We start from the raw sequence: 14,886 nt of genomic DNA on the forward strand, positions 1-14,886 counted from the left end.
CCCCACATGGCCATTTTTGATTTTTTTTTCATTTTTTTACAGTGTGTTGCCTTGTGTGGCTCCCGTGGGCATCCACTGTATTCCAGCTGGGCACATGCAGGCTTGTCCTGAGTTTGGGTCAGATACTTGGGTTCGTGAGACACACACCCCTCCTGCTTCCCGTTTCCATGGGCTTGCAAAGGGTGTGCCCAAGTGACAGTGAATTACACAGTGACGTTGGACTCCCATGAGCTGTGTGGGCAGTCTGTAGTCAATACTGTGTATACATTCCTAGTGGATATTCTTGTATTGTACACTGCATGGTGTATTGATATGTGCTTGTGCTTCCATGTCTCCCTCCAAATTTGCAGGTTCATTCCTCATGTCTTCACAAGGCCATCTACTTTGGAGATGGAGTTCATGTTCTATGCAGTACACTGACAAATTTGGAAGACTGCAACACTACAGTTGGTAGGGGTTGATGTGCTGGCATATTCAGGCTGTAAGACTACGACTACTTTAACTTAGTACTGTCATGTTTTTCCTATGTTTGAGGTTGTGTTGCTGCATTGTATTGTTGGTATTTGGTCATGTGTGTTGTTAGTTCTACATTACTTTGAGCATATTGTGTGTGGCCAGTTGCCATTAGGGACAGTGTACTTTGTGACACTTGTGTCAGGTTTTGGGGATTGCTTTGTTTGCTTTCACATAGCATGACATGCCATGGTGTGTTGGGTGGCGGAGCTGGGGAGGGGTTGGGTGACCTGGCGCTGTTGTCATATTGTATTTTGTAAGGGGGTCACAAATTTAGCAGCATAGAAGTGTCTTTTGATGATACAGCATTGGTGGTGTTTGTGTAGGTAGGGATGCACACAATGTGACACTTCCAGGTGACCAATCCCAGGCTGGTATGGTTGTGACAGTTGACTGTCCCTTATGTCATAATCATTGATTGTCAGCTGGTATGTGCCAGGGCTGTGTGCACTCCACAGGGGTGTGATTTTAGGTGAAGTAATTAGCCACCAGCTGCGTACGGCTGCCATACCCTGTGCCCTTTCCCCTCCCATGCGCAGCGGGCGTGCATGTGGTCGGGGATGTGGGGGCACCACCATGTCCACGGGCAGGCCCTGGCATGTTGCAACGTTGTGCAGGACACATGCTGCCACTATGATCCTGCACACTACTGGGGGAGCGTATAACAGCTGCCCGCCAGAACGGTCAAGGGAGCGAAAGCGTGACTTGAGCACTTCGAATGTGCGCTCCACTCTGCCCCGGGTTGCAATGTGGGCTGTGTTGTATCTTACCTCGGGTGGTGTGGTGAGGTTCCGAATTGGTGTCATCATGTGGGTGCTCAGAGGGTAGGCACTGTCCCCGAGGAGATGGTGATGGGTATCATTAGTGGGGTTGTGACATTACTCAGTATCTGACATGCATGCATGTGCTGTGGCATTCATACTCACCAAGCAGCCATGTATCGCCATGCCGCCCAGATTCTAGGTCCTGGTTTAGGGTTAACATTCGGTAAATGAAACTGTCGTGGGTGGACCCTGGATAGTTGGCATATACTGAGGTGATGATTCCCTTGGCATCACATACTACCTGGACGTTGATGGAATGCCAGTGCTTGTGGTTTCTATAGATGTGCTCAGATGCCCTGGGACGACGTAGAGCCACATGAGTGCAGTCAATGGCACCTAGCACTTTGGGGAAGTGTGCCACCCCGTAAAAATCCTGGACGACAGCCTGCCTTTCTGTAGGTGTTCTGGGCAGGTATATGTGTCTGCTGACTGAAGGGCGTGCAGTCATAATACCCAACAACTGGTGCAGGCAGCGTGACTGCGTGACCTATGACACCCCCCCCACTATGGCACTTGTCTGCTGAAATGATCCAGTGGCCAAGAAGTGCAGTACATTGAGGACCTTCTCCAGGGGGCTGAGTGTTGGGAGCACAGGGTGGGTGATGTGAGGTCATCCTCCCACTCGCTCACCAGGTCGAGTAGTATGTGAGGTGGAAACCTGTACCTCCCATACACCTGGTCATCAGGCATCCCAAAAAGGCTGGTTCTGGGTGTGAAAATTCTGGGCCTGACTATCCTCCTTCTCCTCCTGCGGTATCCCACGACCACTGCTGCTAGGAACGGTATATTCATCCTGGCGTCTGAGCTTGTTTGTTGTTTGCATGCACTTTTATGCTGCGCCGGTCCACGTATGCCTGCTTCCTGCTGGCGTATGTGTTTCCGGATTAGCGTGTCTTTTTTGGCACACGCGTTAGCCCCGTTTGATTCCATGAATATGTGTTTTAGGCGAGCGTATGGCCATTCTGCGCACTTGCCTCCTGTACTTCCCCCGTGACGCCCACATTTTCACGTGTTGTTCCCCATTCCGCGTGTCACGCCCCGTGTTACGCCTACTTTTGTTGTGTGCACCGCACTATGTGCGCTTTCGCTGTTTGAAGACGTGTGCGCCAGCGTGCGCCAAGTAGGATTTTGGCGCATATCCATGGATTTCCACACGCATGGACTACCATGAATCGCTGTGTGCCGGTTTCACTGTGATTTTCGCACTGCACTGTGATTCACACGCTTTCGCTGAAAAATTTCGGCGCACATTGATTCCATGAATCGGCCTCTTAAACTATTAGATGAGAATGAAGGAAAAATCAAAGCAGTTGACCATTACCATGCACAAATCATTGAGTTGCGAGGAATATTCACTTAAGTCAGGAATGAGAATTCTGCCCTTTGTCATGAAGCACACCAGCTCCATGCACATTGCAGAGAAATGAAACAGCAGATCACTAATTTCAAATCTCAAGAAAAGGAGCAGTGCACCTCATTCACTGAAGCTGAATTTAATCACAGCCTTAGCAAGAGACTTTGTCAGCATCTGTCCATGTGACAAGGCCTGACTATGGTTCAGTATTTAAGGCTGAATTACCCACAATTGCTCACACATGCTCATCCAAAACAAAACAGGAGTGGGGGACAAAATTCCACATTCCACAATGCATCATGTAGCGCCTTGAACATTATGAAATCTATCAAAGCTTTGATGAAATCATTTAAAAAGAAAATAGATAGCTATATCGTCGAACATCTAGGGGTGGTCGCTGATATATTTAAGACCCTTCAGATTCCTTGGGAAAAATATGGACAGTATTTTCACCTCACTTTAGATGCTGCTTCTGCCAGTAACATCTGTGGCATGAATGAACAGAAAAATATGTCATGTGCAGATTTTGAGAAAGAAATAAGACACCAATTCTCACTCTATCAATCTATAGAACAAGCCAAGAAGGCTATTAGCACCATGGCTGCCTCCAAACCAGGCTCCTTTACCGGGTCATTCCGACATAGGAGGACCCGAAATTCCTCCTTGCAGGAACCATTCCCCATTCCCATTTGAACCTCTATAGGGCTCAATGGGAATGGGGCAGGAGGTAATAACAGGCACATAACAACTGGCCCATTATTACCTCCCTCTTCCCCTCGCGGGACCCGGAACGGACGCCTGGTTTTTGAAGGCATCCTTACAGGGTTCCGGAAAGGGAACCTCGTAATGGGCGCTCCCGTAATGAAGGGGGCCGGTCCCGTACCGGCCCCCTTCATTACGGGAGTGCAAGGGTCGTAATGAGGCCCATAGTCATCATAGCATTAGAGAACAAAAATACCCATCCAATAGCACCATCCTGGATTTTAGCAACAACAATGTAATATTTACCACACGGGCACCACCAACTCCACCGTGTACGCCCTATGGGGAAAAAAACAAATAGTTTACTGATGAGGTAAAGTGAATTGATATGTTGAGATGTAAGAAATAAGAAAGGTTGCTGAAAACTCCAATTGTGTAATTGTGTGTTTCTGTCTCATGGTCTAAGTGAGCTCTTCCTGACAGTTTCATCACACATTTTGCTAAAAACATAACCTCTGTAATCTTAATCCACAGCCATACGAGGGTAATCATTTTTCTGCAACAGGGACACATTTTCAGTTAACCCCCCGATATTTCCTTGCAAACAAGGAGCACAGACTCAAATCACTCGTTTTGCAGATAGCCGAAGGAGAACACAACCATCGACTTGAGACCCATGGGTGAGTGCCAATGTGTGCAATGTATCAATTAATGGTAACTTTAACATATCACTCTCAACATTAGAAAACCTGGAGATTTGGACTCATTGTGACATGCTATTTTGCCATCTATGAATGTCTATCGACCACCCACCCACTCCCTTCCACAATTAACCCTCTAACTGATGTCTCCGATGATTTGCCTTGATTAGGGTGATGTTGCTTTTAAAACATTCCATGGACAGCAAAGAACAGGACTTCGCCGCGGACTGGGAGGTAATAGTAACTTTTCTTAAGAATGATTTTAGAGTGATGTGGTGCCCACAACGCCTGAGGCTATTAGATCTGCAATGAGCGTGAAGTGCGAATCTGGAAAGAAAGAGTAGTCGTCACCACAGGGGGCGAGGGGGGGTGGGGGTTTTGTTGAGGGAATGTTTCCAATTTGTTCAAAAATTCAATAAAGAGAGTTTTCAACAAAAAAGAAACATTCCACTTAACGTTATATTCACTTTGAATTCTGTTTATTAAAATTACTCTGTCTAGTGTCATGTGTGAATCACTGAAGTAATCTGTTGTATCTGCCTTTCAATTCTCAGATACTCATGCTGATATATTGAATTAATACTGATCAGTAGAGTTCATATGTGTAATGTGTCTCTGAAATATTTTTAAAATATGTATACAACATCAGAGTTGTAAACATGACAATGGACGTGGCTCTGGTCAAGTTTATTCAAATAATGTTATTTTGAGGTGCAGCACATCAATCAGTGCACTCCATGTTTAGGTTATGTCTTGGTTCTCAGTCACTTATGTAACACCTATTGGGGTAAAACTTAGCGTGAATAGTGTTAGATGTCCAAGGTGTATGAATTTGCATCTGCATTACTGATGTGTCATTACCCCTGGCAGAAGTGTTGTGCAAAAAGTGTCATTCTTGTTGTGCATGTAAAAGATAATGCCACTTCCTGTAATGTCAACTGGCGAAATGACGTGTACCAGCACATCCTGTAATGTCATTTTGGGGCGGGGATCAGGCGACCTTACCCCACTTCCTTCAATGTCACTTGGGGGCGTGTTCAAATTACATCACTTCCTGTGTTGTCATTAGGGGGGGGGGGTCAAGGACCATGTGATGTCATTTCCGCTACCCCTGGCATTTTGGTGAAATCACGTCCCAGAAAGGCTGACAGGATCAGTACCAATATGAGATGTACAAATGCACTTACAGCAGAATAAGAGCGCACATTTGCTGGTCTTTCTTGGTACTTATAGTTACAGTGGATTTACATGTATCATTTTAGTGAAAGGACAAGTTCTTATAGAACCCGGACCAGTCTCAGGAAGTGCAGTGGAAGACATTCTGGGTTTTATATTGGGAAATAGAAGACTCTTATATAACAACATATAGACTAGCTTGAACCCAGATTTGCTAATTGAAAGGTTTCTCAATGGATCAGAGATAACATTGGTGCAAGTGGAGGAATGAGTGCAGACTTGCAAATAGGGGGCTCAAAGGTCAATTAAGGAGATGATGTTACAATTAGAAATAAAATGTTTATGAGTTCATCTAGAGCCAAGAAAATGAGGGGAAAGAGAGTGGCCAATCTTTTGGTTGCGTCAATTGTAATGACCATAATGGGCGCTGTGCTGGGCACGACAATATCAGCAGCTAATGTTGTGACTGTAAACACATTAAGTAGCAAAGCACACACATTGGTACATCATTTGAAAATGTTACAACATGCTTTAGATGGACTCAAGGGTGAAAAGAGTGAAGCGATTTGTTACTTCAATACAACAATCTTGACCCTCAATGATCAAGCAATGATATTGGAACATAGTACCAAAGTTATTATAAAACATGATGTGGTAAACCCATTCGAAAATATTCTTACAGAGTCTCAACAGGAAATTCAAGGCACAGAGTCTCAATTGATTCAAGGCCGTATGCCTCTATATTTTATATTATCTGAGATCATTTGTCAAATGATGACACAGATTACACAAAGAGAGGTGGACATGATCTAAGAAAAGATTGGATTTGAAACGTGGAGTGCAATCCCTTTGTGCGTTAATATACAAAGAATGGAAATATGTTTTCTACTGTTCATTCCAATTGTTACTCCAGAATTGATTTGGCAAAAAAAGTGAGTGAATAATGTGGGTTTTTGGCAATAAGACAAACATGTCCACATTGTGACTCCTGAAATGGTGGCATTTCAAGCTTGGGAACCTGACTTATATCTGATTCCAAAATCATATTCCTGGTTTAAGTTCAAAGAACAGACATATATATGAACTGGGAAGCCATTCATGTTGAATGCAGTGGTGCTATTTGCAGGATAACGTGTGGACCAATCTTAGAAGGATGTGAAGTGTCTATAAGTAACCAAAAGAATGAGGAGCTAACCCATGTTAGATTAATTAAAAACAGGTGTTTGGTGAGAACTCCGGTAACACATTATACAGTTACTCTCCTCAATCATGGTTCTTTCATTGTCAAGCAATTACAGCGTAGTGTGTTCTGCACATCTATCCCTTTATCTGTACGCTCTAAATCATAAAAATACCTCTGATAGGAAGCAAAATGCTATCACTATTACATGTATGTGAACTCCTGTGTGGCACATTTGTGGTGCTTTGTAATTCCTGATTGATGTGTGTCTAATTGGGTGCAGTCATTCTCTTTGATTATGCAGCAGACAACCTGAGGCTGTGTCTGGCACAGTCTGTGTGTGCAGTAGTAGGCAAAACAGAGGGTATAATAATTCCAGACATTAGTATCTCATTCACTCAAAGCATATACTGTCAGTGCTATAAAATACACTATAATGGTAAACATGTTTCACTTTCATATGAATCATCAATGAATGTCATTATTAGATTTCAATACAAATATATATTTTGTTTTTATAAAAACACTGTATGAGACATCTTAATACATTTGATTTATTATGATTAATTGTGTGATAGCTAAATATCATCACAGAATATGTAAAAGCTGCTTTGTTTCAAATCATTCAATGTTTTGAAGCAAATTCAGGAAAAAGAATCTGCCCTGAAAAAACGGATAAGCTATCAGACAATGTGGCAATCAAAAATGATAATCAGGGAAATGTGATCCACGGAGGAAGAGCTTTGGTATAGTCTGTGTGAAACATGTATATGGAAGGGTTTAAGTGTCTTGAAAAATAAGGGCATTATTTTCTGGTCTGTTTCCTACCATCGAACATGATTCAGCTCCTTGAAACATCCTCAAATCTTTCCAACTCATGATATGGGGGTTGCCAATGCCACGTATGATGGTGACTCATTATCTGCTCCCTAGATGATACCTGGAATAGGTATGATGGGTTAAGGAGTTTTCATGGAAGTAGTGGCACCCAATTGTCATAGGCAAGTAAATAGTATGGTTCTTAGAATCATTCTTGAAATGCAGCAATGTTTGCTTTAGTGGTGAGGTGATGTTTGATGCTGTACTTAACACTGTCATTTAGCATAACAGGAATTGTTTCATTGCAGTCTTCAACCTCCTCACATCAGACATAGGATTGTGCTACCCTCCAACCATTTGCCACATGACAATCTCATAGGCTAGGAAAACAAGGAACATAAAATATACTATGTGATGAGTTAGTGTGAAAAGCCAGTTGGAGACTCTTAGTACATAGTCATTTTAGCACTGGAGGACCATGCTACCCAGCCAATAGCAACGTCTTGCATTTTTTCTACACTAATGTAATATTTCCCACATGGCCACCAGCAAATCCACCGTTTACGCCTTATGGGGAAACACACATAATTCAATGGTGAGCTAAAGTGAATTGATATATAGACATAGCAAATACATGTATGTTTGTCGGAATGGAACTCAGCAATGCCTTGCCCCTTTATCATGTGACCATACACAGCTTTACACTGGTAGTAATTCTATGTGCTTCATGTTCCTTTATATAATAAACTGCAGATGAATATTCTTTCATTTCATCGTTTAAGGACATACATGAAATCTACTTATCAGAGATTAACTTTCTAAAGAACCCTGCATAAACAACTGATTGTGCCATTTGATAGTGTGCTAAAGACTCTGGGTAAGGCTCTTGTAACCAGGATTAATGTCTGGAAGAGAGTCTCCCAGGACCCCCCCGCCTCTTGTTATTTGCATATTTCAAGTAACTTTGGGTCTCACCCTAAATTACTAGGGGAATCCAGACGTGGACCCATTGCTCACTATTCCTAGAGAGGCACAGCTACACCCTACTGATGAGGTTCAACCAGACCAAAACACGTGTCTGGGTTGCTGTTGGTACTCTTGTTCAGAGGAGAATTGCCTAACATTTTGGTTCTGGACTGCCCCAGGGCAGGACAAAGGGCCTCATTATGAGTTTGGAGGTAAGCATGGCGCTTTTAGCTCCATGGCTGCCTCCAAATCCATACCGACTCCGCCCTGGTGAATGGAGGTATTACCGCCCCATTCCAAGGTTGGTAAAACCAGGCATTAATGGAGGACCCTCAAAGGGAACTCATAATAGGGCAGTAAGGGATTACTGGTACCGGTGCCCTTACCGGTACCGGTAATCCCTTACCGCCCACCTTGTAATGAGGCCCAAAGACTGATATGTTTGGGATATTTCGCCTCTGTGAAAGATAGTGAGCTAAAGATGGGTAAGGCTTTTGTAACCAGGACTAATGTCTGGAAGAGTGTCTCCCAGGACCCCCCTTGTTATTTGCATATTTCAAGTAACTTTGGGTCTCACCCTAAGTTACTAGGGGAATCCAGATGTGGACCCCTTGCTCACTATTCTTAGAACGGAATAGCTACACCCTACTGATGAGGTTCAACCAGACCAAAACACGTGTCTGCGGTTGCTTTTGGTACTCAAGTTCAGAGGAGAATTGCCTAGCATTTCAGTTCTGGACTGCCCCAGGGCAGGACAAAGACTGATATGTTTGGGATATTTCTCCTCTGTGAAAGATAGTGAGCTAAAGACTATCGGTAAGGCTCTTGTAACCAGGATTAATGTCTGGCAGAGAGTCTCTTGTCCCACTTGTTATTTGCTCATGCCGAAGAAGCCAAGAGTGTGCTGTGCTTGAGTGAACAGCACATGGGGAAAACGCGGTGAAAATGTGGGGAAGGGAAACCCATGGTCTGAACATCCTGATTTATTATTTGTGAACACTTCTTTATTTTTTGTGACCATTATCCCCCAATATTTGTAAATAAGCAGTAAGGATTGGCAATAGGTTTTTTAGTATAGGCCTTTTTTATTTTGACAAGACATCACTAGGACTGCGTTATTATTATTTGATGTTAGCTTGCTCTAATCTTAGATTTAAGTTTAGATAGGCGTTTATCACACCCTTGTTAAAAGTACAACAAACACACTTGAACCGTGGTCACTTGTGACTCTCTTGCTTCCAATACCATGCCTTCCTTGAAACCCCCAGGTATAGCTGTGAGCAGCTTGACCCAAGAACAAACAATATTATTATTAATTGAACTCAAAGACGGTACCAGGAATTAGGGGTTCTGCGACCCAGTTAAATGTCTGAGTTCAGCCAACAGTGAACTAGGCCATTGTCACCATATTTGATTTCTTTTTTTTTAAACAGGGAAAATCTTCTTGGGTGCTTGCATGGACCTGTCTGAGAGGCCTAGGTGCATGTAGCAAAAGAGTGAGTGGCAAGTGAGAAGGCCTGTCTTGAAACACAGTTCTGTGCCATGTGAGCAGTCTGTTGCCCAACAAAGAACCAGTCTGTCAGATGTGGCTTGATGAAGATTCAGTGAAACTTTATCGGGGAAATTCATGTACCCAGATTGCTTATAAAAGGAGCAACCCATGTCAAAATCAAGGAGTGTGTAGTGGGCTTGGAATGTGTAGGTGCCAGGGCTGGGCTGTATGAATTTTTCAATCTAGACTGTTTTGTACAGCCAGAATACTGACCAATGGGGGAATGGATTTTACTTTGCCAGGACATTATTTGTAATGTGAAATGCAAGCACACTAGGTTTCCAGGCTTGTCTTCAGTGAGGGGTGTCGAGCAATTTACATGGGGTGTGTGCCATGCACAAGTGGATCACTGAATTCAGTGATCCTGGATTGTTTGTAAAAATCGTACAATGGGAAATGAGGCCTCATATCTGTTTGTATACTCTGAACTAGCATGCAAAGCCACTGTCTGTGCATTCAGAGGGTGCTCCTTTCAATGGGCCTATGCCTTTCCTAGGATCTCTGCTCCCCACAATAGCAAGGGAGGGAAATTGCAATTGTCAAATCCCCATTGAATGGCACAGTTAAATGCCAGATAGGACCCCTCCAATGGATCTAAGCAGGTCTGTGAGTGAGACAGCAACATCCTATCATTATTAACATGTAGTAGTTTATGCAGCAGTTGTAATCATGGATTTGTTTTATTTATTTCAACATTTTAATATTATTAAATGATGTTTCCACCATTTGCGTCATTCCACTTCAATTAAAAGAATGTAATCAAACATAGCAAACAACCTTGTACAGTGTTGTATTCCACAACTCTATACCTTCAGCATTAAAAATTGTACTGTGATGCCATCCATAATTCTTCCAAGAAATCTATCACCTGACAATCATAATGTGGAAATGGTAGTTACACAAGGAATGCTGTGAAATGAATTATGGTGAAAATCCACCCGATTATACCTCCAAGGAAATAGTAATTATATCATTAGATGTCAATACTACCAGAGAATGAATCCTCTTGAAATATTGCAATAATATGTGTGATATTTACCATATGGCCAACTCCAACTCTTCCACCAGCGCCCTATAAGAGACAATAAGCATGCATTTCAATTGTGAGGCAAAGTCAATTAAAATGCTCGCGTTTAGAAGAAGGCATAATAGACACAAGGAAATTGAGTCCCCCCAATGCACCTCCGTTTTTTAATGCTTCTCCTGGCATGTGGCTATATGACCTATGTGTTCTTTGCTCTTTTGTTTTTAATCCTTATATATGTTTCTTTTACAATTCATGGTAATAAATACATAAATCATTTCTCAGGCTCGCTAGATGAAGTAGTAGTTTGGCGGTGCAGTTAAAGCAGCTGCAAATTTGCTATTTTGCTACTGTAAAAAAAAAGGCAATAACGAATTACCACCACTTTTTTACTACACCGCAAAATATGTAATGAGGTCCATTATGTCTGCCTCTCTCTCTCTCTCTCTCTCTCTCTCTCTCTCTCTCTCTCTCTCTCTCTCTCTCTCTCTCTCTCTCTCTCTCTCTTTCTCTCTCTCAATATTTGTAAATAAGCAGTAAGGATTGGCAATAGGTTTTTTAGTATAGGCCTTTTTATTTTGACAAGACATCACTAGGACTGCGTTATTATTATTTGATGTTAGCTTGCTCTAATCTTAGATTTAAGTTTAGATAGACGTTTATCACACCCTTGTTAAAAGTACAACAAACACACTTGAACCGTGGTCACTTGTGACTCTCTTGCTTCCAATACCATGCCTTCCTTGAAACCCCCAGGTATAGCTGTGAGCAGCTTGACCCAAGAACAAACAATATTATTATTAATTGAACTCAAAGACGGTACCAGGAATTAGGGGTTCTGCGACCCAGTTAAATGTCTGAGTTCAGCCAACAGTGAACTAGGCCATTGTCACCATATTTGATTTCTTTTTTTTTTAAACAGGGAAAATCTTCTTGGGTGCTTGCATGGACCTGTCTGAGAGGCCTAGGTGCATGTAGCAAAAGAGTGAGTGGCAAGTGAGAGGGCCTGTCTTGAAACACAGTTCTGTGCCATGTGAGCAGTCTGTTGCCCAACAAAGAACCAGTCTGTCAGATGTGGCTTGATGAAGATTCAGTGAAACTTTATCGGGGAAATTCATGTACCCAGATTGCTTATAAAAGGAGCAACCCATGTCAAAATCAAGGAGTGTGTAGTGGGCTTGGAATGTGTAGGTGCCAGGGCTGGGCTGTATGAATTTTTCAATCTAGACTGTTTTGTACAGCCAGAATACTGACCAATGGGGGAATGGATTTCACTTTGCCAGGACATTATTTGTAATGTGAAATGCAAGCACACTAGGTTTCCAGGCTTGTCTTCAGTGAGGGGTGTCGAGCAATTTACATGGGGTGTGTGCCATGCACAAGTGGATCACTGAATTCAGTGATCCTGGATTGTTTGTAAAAATCGTACAATGGGAAATGAGGCCTCATATCTGTTTGTATACTCTGAACTAGCATGCAAAGCCACTGTCTGTGCATTCAGAGGGTGCTCCTTTCAATGGGCCTATGCCTTTCCTAGGATCTCTGCTCCCCACAATGGCAAGGGAGGGAAATTGCAATTGTCAAATCCCCATTGAATGGCACAGTTAAATGCCAGATAGGACCCCTCCAATGGATCTAAGCAGGTCTGTGAGTGAGACAGCAACATCCTATCATTATTAACATGTAGTAGTTTATGCAGCAGTTGTAATCATGGATTTGTTTTATTTATTTCAACATTTTAATATTATTAAATGATGTTTCCACCATTTGCGTCATTCCACTTCAATTAAAAGAATGTAATCAAACATAGCAAACAACCTTGTACAGTGTTGTATTCCACAACTCTATACCTTCAGCATTAAAAATTGTACTGTGATGCCATCCATAATTCTTCCAAGAAATCTATCACCTGACAATCATAATGTGGAAATGGTAGTTACACAAGGAATGCTGTGAAATGAATTATGGTGAAAATCCACCCGATTATACCTCCAAGGAAATAGTAATTATATCATTAGATGTCAATACTACCAGAGAATGAATCCTCTTGAAATATTGCAATAATATGTGTGATATTTACCATATGGCCAACTCCAACTCTTCCACCAGCGCCCTATAAGAGACAATAAGCATGCATTTCAATTGTGAGGCAAAGTCAATTAAAATGCTCGCGTTTAGAAGAAGGCATAATAGACACAAGGAAATTGAGTCCCCCCAATGCACCTCCGTTTTTTAATGCTTCTCCTGGCATGTGGCTATATGACCTATGTGTTCTTTGCTCTTTTGTTTTTAATCCTTATATATGTTTCTTTTACAATTCATGGTAATAAATACATAAATCATTTCTCAGGCTCGCTAGATGAAGTAGTAGTTTGGCGGTGCAGTTAAAGCAGCTGCAAATTTGCTATTTTGCTACTGTAAAAAAAAAGGCAATAACGAATTACCACCACTTTTTTACTACACCGCAAAATATGTAATGAGGTCCATTATGTCTGCCTCTCTCTCTCTCTCTCTCTCTCTCTCTCTCTCTCTCTCTCTCTCTCTCTCTCTCTCTCTCTCTCTCTTTCTCTCTCTCAATATTTGTAAATAAGCAGTAAGGATTGGCAATAGGTTTTTTAGTATAGGCCTTTTTATTTTGACAAGACATCACTAGGACTGCGTTATTATTATTTGATGTTAGCTTGCTCTAATCTTAGATTTAAGTTTAGATAGACGTTTATCACACCCTTGTTAAAAGTACAACAAACACACTTGAACCGTGGTCACTTGTGACTCTCTTGCTTCCAATACCATGCCTTCCTTGAAACCCCCAGGTATAGCTGTGAGCAGCTTGACCCAAGAACAAACAATATTATTATTAATTGAACTCAAAGACGGTACCAGGAATTAGGGGTTCTGCGACCCAGTTAAATGTCTGAGTTCAGCCAACAGTGAACTAGGCCATTGTCACCATATTTGATTTCTTTTTTTTTTAAACAGGGAAAATCTTCTTGGGTGCTTGCATGGACCTGTCTGAGAGGCCTAGGTGCATGTAGCAAAAGAGTGAGTGGCAAGTGAGAGGGCCTGTCTTGAAACACAGTTCTGTGCCATGTGAGCAGTCTGTTGCCCAACAAAGAACCAGTCTGTCAGATGTGGCTTGATGAAGATTCAGTGAAACTTTATCGGGGAAATTCATGTACCCAGATTGCTTATAAAAGGAGCAACCCATGTCAAAATCAAGGAGTGTGTAGTGGGCTTGGAATGTGTAGGTGCCAGGGCTGGGCTGTATGAATTTTTCAATCTAGACTGTTTTGTACAGCCAGAATACTGACCAATGGGGGAATGGATTTCACTTTGCCAGGACATTATTTGTAATGTGAAATGCAAGCACACTAGGTTTCCAGGCTTGTCTTCAGTGAGGGGTGTCGAGCAATTTACATGGGGTGTGTGCCATGCACAAGTGGATCACTGAATTCAGTGATCCTGGATTGTTTGTAAAAATCGTACAATGGGAAATGAGGCCTCATATCTGTTTGTATACTCTGAACTAGCATGCAAAGCCACTGTCTGTGCATTCAGAGGGTGCTCCTTTCAATGGGCCTATGCCTTTCCTAGGATCTCTGCTCCCCACAATGGCAAGGGAGGGAAATTGCAATTGTCAAATCCCCATTGAATGGCACAGTTAAATGCCAGATAGGACCCCTCCAATGGATCTAAGCAGGTCTGTGAGTGAGACAGCAACATCCTATCATTATTAACATGTAGTAGTTTATGCAGCAGTTGTAATCATGGATTTGTTTTATTTATTTCAACATTTTAATATTATTAAATGATGTTTCCACCATTTGCGTCATTCCACTTCAATTAAAAGAATGTAATCAAACATAGCAAACAACCTTGTACAGTGTTGTATTCCACAACTCTATACCTTCAGCATTAAAAATTGTACTGTGATGCCATCCATAATTCTTCCAAGAAATCTATCACCTGACAATCATAATGTGGAAATGGTAGTTACACAAGGAATGCTGTGAAATGAATTATGGTGAAAATCCACCCGATTATACCTCCAAGGAAATAGTAATTATATCATTAG

At 42.1% G+C, this 14,886-nt stretch overlaps 1 protein-coding gene across 9 annotated transcripts in view; it reads right to left on the reverse strand.

The window, feature by feature from the left end:
* The window catches only part of LOC138580695 (uncharacterized), a 583,872-nt gene that overhangs the window by 341,337 nt on the left and 227,649 nt on the right, over positions 1 to 14,886 (reverse strand). For all 9 annotated transcript variants that reach the window (XM_069651438.1, XM_069651437.1, XM_069651436.1 and 6 more), the window contains exons 17-19: positions 12,892 to 12,924; positions 10,827 to 10,859; positions 3,700 to 3,732 (exon numbers count right to left, since the gene is read on the reverse strand). In XM_069651438.1, the coding sequence (XP_069507539.1) occupies positions 3,700 to 3,732; positions 10,827 to 10,859; positions 12,892 to 12,924 (99 nt within the window). The remainder of the gene's footprint in view (positions 1 to 3,699; positions 3,733 to 10,826; positions 10,860 to 12,891; positions 12,925 to 14,886) is intronic.

Source organism: Ambystoma mexicanum, chromosome 3p, assembly GCF_040938575.1.
Source record: "Ambystoma mexicanum isolate Mex_15411 chromosome 3p, UKY_AmexF1_1, whole genome shotgun sequence".
NCBI lineage: Eukaryota > Metazoa > Chordata > Amphibia > Caudata > Ambystomatidae > Ambystoma > Ambystoma mexicanum.